The following is a 6,477-nucleotide window of genomic DNA, read 5'->3' as shown; positions in this document are numbered from 1 at the left end:
AGCTTTTGGTCATCCGTTGATTACTTATTCTCAAACTAATTTCCCCCAATTTTCTTGTGTGCACACCGGCGCGTTGTCTAGATCCGCCCCTGGTTTTGTGACTCACCTGACCCGGTTGCCTGATTATTTCGCACAGCCACAAGCGCACCCTGCCCTGAAGTTGCTGAGATATAAAGTGTTTGAAACATAACTACGGTTATCGAGCTGAGGTACTGCGTTTGACATTGTTCAGTAATAGCATAAATGAGGCTAATTATCGGGCAAGTTCATCGGAATGTTCTTGCGCTGGCGTCATCTCGGTCATGCTTTGTCATCGGTGACCATCTCCCGTTCAGAATGCTGTCGTTGCCACGGGCATCAGGGTTCCATCAGACTGCTTGGCGGGGTAGTCAAACTGTCCAGGATAGTGGCAGCACACTAACTCTGGCTAGCCTGGAAGTCCAAAGCAAAGCTGATTATGTGAAGAAGGAAAGGATGCCACAAAGCAAAGCTGATTACGTGAAGAAGGAAAGGGTGCCAGAAAGCAAAGCTGATTATGTGAAGAAGGAAAGGGGGCCACGAACTGGAGGGCCGAAGCCAAACTCAAGAGATTCTGCTTTCAGTGTGAAACCAAAGAAGGTTTCTTCGCTTGATCTGAAGCCAGCGAAGAGTGCCTTACCAAAGTCGCCAGTGGTGAAGAAGAAACTGAAGATCGATGAGGCTTTATTTTCTGCAAGTTCATTTGAAGAGCTCGGTCTGCCGCCTTTGCTCATTGACCGGCTGAACAAGGAAGGCCTGACCTCTCCAACTGAGGTCCAGTCCGCTTCTATTCCTGTCATATCTCAAAGGCATGATGCGGTTATCCAATCATATACTGGGTCAGGGAAAACACTTGCGTACCTTCTCCCTATTCTTTCTGAAATAGGGCCCCTGAAGAGGGCTAGAGAACAGGGTAATTCTGAAAAGAGATCAGGTATAGAAGCTGTTGTTGTTGCTCCTTCAAGAGAACTAGGGATGCAGATAGTGCGAGAAGTGGAGAAGATTTTGGGTCCTGATGATAAGAGACTTGTCCAGCAGCTTGTTGGCGGTGCTAACCGTTCGAGGCAAGAGGAAGCACTGAAGAAGAACAAGCCTATTATTGTTGTTGGAACACCTGGCCGCATTTCGGAAATTTCAGCGGCGGGTAAGCTACAAACTCATAACTGCCGTTTTCTTGTACTGGATGAAGTTGACCAGCTCTTATCATTCAATTACCGTGAGGATATGCATAGAATACTGGAGCACGTTGGAAGGAAACCTAGCACTTCATCTTCTAGTCACATCCTTGGTCCACTTGCTAGGCGGTCTGACCGTCAGACAATCTTGGTTTCAGCAACAGTGCCGTTTTCAGTTATACGTGCAGCCAGGAGTTGGGGCCATGATCCAGTTCTTGTTAGGGCTAAGAGTGTAGTCCCGCTTGACTCGATCACTGTTCCAAGGCCCATGCTGTCCCAGGGTGACCCTAACTCTGATTCTCCAACAATGTCAGTGAATCAAGCTGCAGTTGACAGCTTACCGCCATCGTTGGAGCATTACTACTGTACAACCAAGGCTCATCACAAAGTTGACACCGTAAGGAGATGCATCCATGCCCTGGAAGCAGAGACGGTGATTGCATTTATGAACAACACCAAGCCACTGAAGGATGTTGTGTTTAAGTTGGAGGCCCGTGGGATGAAAGCTATCGAGCTACATGGAGATCTTGGGAAGCTTGCAAGGTCAACAGTTCTAAAAAAGTTCAAGGCAGGTGAATTCAGGGTTCTGGTCACAAACGAGCTGTCCGCCAGAGGACTGGACATACCAGAATGCGACCTTGTGATCAACCTGGATCTTCCCACAGACTCTACGCACTACGCCCACAGAGCTGGCCGGACTGGACGTCTTGGGCGGAAAGGGACCGTGGTCTCAATATGTGAAGAAAGTGAGGCATTTATCATGAGGAAAATGCGTAAGCAGTTAGGTGTGGCCATCAAGCCATGCGAATTCACTGAAGGCCAGATTACCGTTCATAAAGAGGAAGACGTGGAATAAAACTCTGCGTTGTTCAACTATCGTTTTAGTTTGTCTTAAGTGGTACTGCTTTTCCTTGGCATTTAGTCCGACTGTATTTTATTAAAATGTTGGCACTTAATACTTTTGCTCAGCGGAGACTAGATACATTGGAAAATACTTTGTCCTTTTTTGCTGGTGGCATTTAGCAGGAGTGCAGGCATTGAAATTTGAAAATTACCAGTATTTTCTGGTGACGTTCAGCTGTTTATTTTTCAATGTGTGGTTGATGTACAGCTGGATTATATGTTTTGGTGCCCCTCTTATGGAGTGCTACTGCGATTTGTGAGATGACTCCTAGAATGCCTTAATGCTGTGTATATTTGAAATTGCACGTGCGAGATATGTGAAAAGGCTCGCAAACTCCTGCCCATTTTCGTTCGTTTGGAAATAAGTATATCCGGATGCTATACATTTCACAAATAGCCCTTATAGCTCAGTGGTAGAGCGTCAGTCTTGTAAACTGAAGGTCCGTAGTTCGATCCTGCGTGAGGGCAATTTTTTTCAGTGCACCCTACCTTTCCCCCCTCATGTTTTTAATCTTTCTCAGCAACACAATCCTTCCATGCATTTCGCCCTGATGCGTGCCAACGCCGTAGGGCTTTTGCACGCCCAACCCAAATGCGACACACATCCAGGTTCTTTTTACATATGCAGTGGAACTAGCCCAGCAGTCAGTTGCATTTTTCTTGTCCCTTTTGTGTGGCAAAATCCAGTTTTTCTTTTGTGTTAGATATATGTCCTCCTTTGGACATTCAGGAAAAGATAGAAGAAAAAAGGGCTTTTGAAGAGCGGAGGCGGCAAATTTGTCAGCAATCTGCATCGCTGCTCATGTTATGTTTCTCCAGCAAGTAGCAACCAAAAAGCACTGTGTATTGGTGTTGCAGCCTTGTTAAAGTCTGGGGACATGCCCTCGTCAACCGTTTTTTCTTTCTCGAATACGCATAGAGCGTATCATTTCATTGATAGGTAGAGGAGTTTACATGCGCATGGCCAAGCAACACATTCGTGGCCGGGGCTACGCAAAGTTACAGTTATAGGGTTCGATCAAGGCGGTTCAAATACAAAGGAGCGCAGTCCTTTTGCGCCAGCCGTGGCCCACATTGCTGCCTCGGCCAGCAGCTCGAGAGGCCTCGGTCACTGACGGGCGGATGCCGTCGAAGGTGCAAGCATTTCTGTGCTTCCAGAGGGTCCAGGCGACGATGATCACCAGGGAGGCCGTGCCCTTACGAAGAGAAGGCGGGGCAGATGACGTGGATGCCTTCCACCAGTCGAAGAAGGGCTCGTGGCCGAGGGGAATGCCGCTCGTTCGTCCAGCACCGGTCCTGCAGGGCCAACCATATGAAGAACTTGACGCTCAGGGGGGCCCAAGTCTTCCAGGTGAGCTCGGCATGTGGGGATGAGGTAGAGCCGAGGAAGAGAGCGTCGTAGCAGGTTTTTGCAGAGTATGTGCCATTCGCTGTCCATCGCCACCGAAGAATGTCGGGCTGCTCGGAGGTTGAAATCGGGAGTAGACGCCTCCATAGCTCGATGTACTGGACAGTCGCCAGGGGGCCCAAGGCGCCAACGATGTCCTGGACCCAAGCCCGGTCCTGGAGTCCGTCGGCCACGAGGCGATGTTGGCGACGCCGCTTGGGCAGCATAGCATAGATAGCCGGTGCGATCTCGGCGATGGACTGGCCGTGGACCCAATGATCAGTCCAGAATTTGCAAGTGCGCCCATCACCAAGTTCCCATCGGGTGGAAGCACGAAAGATGGCCAGCGTTTCAGAGTCGGCAGGGAGGGGTAGATGGCTCCAGGGCCGCGTCCGGTCTGTGGCCTGGAGCCAGAGCCAGCGGGTGCGGAGGGAGAGCCCGGTGCGTCGCAGGTCGCGGATGCCTAGTCCGCCGAGCTGCAGCGGCATGCAGACGCGACGCCAGTTAACCGCGCAGTGACCAGAGGCGGAATCCTTCCTGCCGTGCCATAAGAACTCACGGATGAGGCGGTTGACCAGTTTGAGCACATGGGCGTTGAGGGCGATAGCCGCGAGCAGGTGCCCGGGCATGGCGCAAAGCACATGCCGGACCAGGGCGAGCCACTCCCCGCGGGAGAGCAAGGATGCCCTCCAGGTGGACAGCTTCTTGCGCATCTTGTCCACCAACGGCATGAGATGCGAGGAGTGGATCCGTCGGACCGATAGCGGCAGTCCTAGGTAGGTGATGGGGAAGTGCTTGACCGGGCAGTCCAGCTCAAGTCCTATAGTCGCCTCGTCAGCAGGAGGGCATTGGATGGGGGTTGCAGAGCACTTGTCGAAGTTGGTGCGCAGGCCGGAGGCACCTCCAAACACAGACAGCAGCTCCCGGAGCGCGGCGAGGTCATGTCGGTCTGGGTGACAGAATACCACCACGTCGTCGGCGTAGAGGGATACACTTGAGGCCATGTGGTTGGGAGTGAGCCGGTGTAGAATTCTAGCTTGTACCGCACGTAGGATGACGGAGTTGAGCACGTCGATCACAATGGTGAATAGCATCGGTGACACTGGGTCACCTTGGCGCAACCCCTTAGCATGCCTGATTGGTGGCCCGGGCAATCCATTGATGAGGACGCGGGTGCTTGCACTGTAGAGCAAGATGGAGATCCATTCCCGCCAACGTGGGCCGAATCCGCGATGGCGCAAGACTTGGAGGAGAAATGGCCAGGAAACCGAATCGAAGGCTCGGGCAATGTCGAGCTTGAGTAGGACGCGCAGGAGCTTGCGGTTGTGGAGGTGCTTGGCGGTTTGTTGGACCAGGAGAAAGTTGTCATGGATACATCTTCCGACGATGAATGCGCTCTGATTGACAGAGACAAGCTCGGGCAGTTTGGGAGGGAGGCGAAGGGAGAGCACTTTGGCGAAAAGCTTCGCTATGAGGTGGATGAGGCTGATCGGCCTATAGTCAGCGAGCGAGGACGCGTCGGGCTTCTTGGGTAGCAAGGTGATGAGCGCCTCATTAGGCTTTCCGAAGCCAAGGCCGTTGAGAGCATAGAGCTTGTCAAATGCCTCGCAAATGTCCTTTTTGATCACGGGCCAGGCCGAGCATAAGAATTCGGCGGTGAAACCGTCGGGCCCAGGTGCCTTTCCATGGGGGAGCAGCTTGATTGCGTTCCAGATTTCGTCCTCGGTGAATGGCGCATCGAGGCCGGAGAGGTCAGAAATGGGCACCCCAAGCATGTCAAGGTTGAGGGTGAAGTCACGCTCATCCGTGGAACCAAGCAGATGGGTGAAGTGGGAGAAAGCCGCAGCTGCCATGGCCTCATCGTCGAGGAGGAGCTGCCCATCGTGCTGAAGCTCAAGGATCCTCTTCTTGTGAAGGCGCCGAGAGGCCTGGATCCGGAGGAAGGCTGAGTTGGTTTCACCATTTCGCAGCCATGAGTATCTAGAGTGCTGGCGTGAGATCGTCCGGTCGAGGGAGGCGAGGCCGAGGTAGGCACATTTCAGGCGCCGCCGCAGCCAGGCCTCCGGAGCTGTGAGCGGGCGCCGATCCTGTGCCTCGTCGACGCGAGCGACCGTGAGCTGCAAAGAAATGCCTCCCAGGGATTTCGAGCCCCAGCTCCGCAAGCGCCGAGCGGTAATCTTGAGGCGAGCGTACAGGCGCCGGAATGGATCAGGGTGCGGCGGGGTGGAGTTCCAGGCATCAGAAACCACGTCCAGGTAGTCGTTGAGCTTCGGCCAAAACCGCTCAAAGTGGAAGCGCTTGGCCTGGTTGTTGTGTGCCGTGCAGTCCAGGAAGAGAGGGGAGTGATCGGACGCCACCGAGGAGAGACAGCGCAGAAGGCACTGGGGTTGTGCAACATCCCAGGTCGAGCTGCAGAGCACACGATCGTTGTGGACGAGGGTGGGGTTCTCCTGCTCGTTGGACCAAGTGTATCGACGGCCGTGGAGGTGGATGTCACGAAGCTCGAGGTCGGCGATGAAGCGGCGAAAACGACTCATAGTTCGGTGGTTGAGCCTGTTGTTGTTCTTATCGGCAGCGGAGGTGATCATGTTGAAGTCTCCTCCAATGAGCCAAGGGTCGGCACATGTGTCGCGAAACTCGTGCAACTCGCCAAGAAAGGCAATTTTGTCATCATCGCCCTGCGGGCCGTAGACACCCGTAAGCCACCAGTGCTGATCCCCGACAAGTGGAGAGACGAGGGCAGAGACGTGATGGTCACCAATGGTAGGCCTGGAAAGTGAGATCATGTCGCAGCGCCAAGCAAGCAAGATGCCTCCGCGAGTGCCATCCGCGGGAAGGAAGTAGAAGTCGAGGAAGGGGGCGCCCAGGGTTTCCATCACCAGAGAGTCAGACATGCGAGCAAGTTTCGTTTCCTGGAGGCAGACGACGCAAGGGGCAGCGGAGGAAATAACGCTACGGACCGCGGAACGTTTAGCACGAGAGTTGAGGCCTCGG

The 6,477-nt window shown here is 53.5% G+C and overlaps 1 protein-coding gene and 1 non-coding gene across 2 annotated transcripts; both read left to right on the top strand.

Moving 5' to 3' along the window:
* Positions 1-103: 103 nt before the first annotated feature.
* Positions 104-2,278, top strand: LOC119322436 (DEAD-box ATP-dependent RNA helicase 47A-like). The gene has a single exon (XM_037595923.1). It carries the CDS (start codon positions 244-246, stop codon positions 2,047-2,049), a length of 1,806 nt encoding a protein of 601 aa, XP_037451820.1. The 5' UTR covers positions 104-243; the 3' UTR covers positions 2,050-2,278.
* Positions 2,279-2,492: 214 nt separating this feature from the next.
* TRNAT-UGU lies at positions 2,493-2,564 on the top strand. Its single transcript has one exon. It is a non-coding gene; the product is annotated as a tRNA-Thr (tRNA).
* The last annotated feature ends 3,913 nt before the right edge of the window (positions 2,565-6,477 follow it).

The sequence above is a fragment of the Triticum dicoccoides genome, chromosome 6B (genome assembly GCF_002162155.2).
Source record: "Triticum dicoccoides isolate Atlit2015 ecotype Zavitan chromosome 6B, WEW_v2.0, whole genome shotgun sequence".
Classification (NCBI taxonomy): Eukaryota; Viridiplantae; Streptophyta; class Magnoliopsida; order Poales; family Poaceae; genus Triticum; species Triticum dicoccoides.
Note: the sequence above shows the minus strand (reverse complement) of the source record. Positions and strands in the feature narration are given on the sequence as shown.

Coding starts and splice junctions, on each gene's coding strand:
- LOC119322436 (XM_037595923.1), top strand. CDS start 244: ATGAGGCTAATTATCGGGCAAGTTCATCGGAATGTTCTTGCGCTGGCG.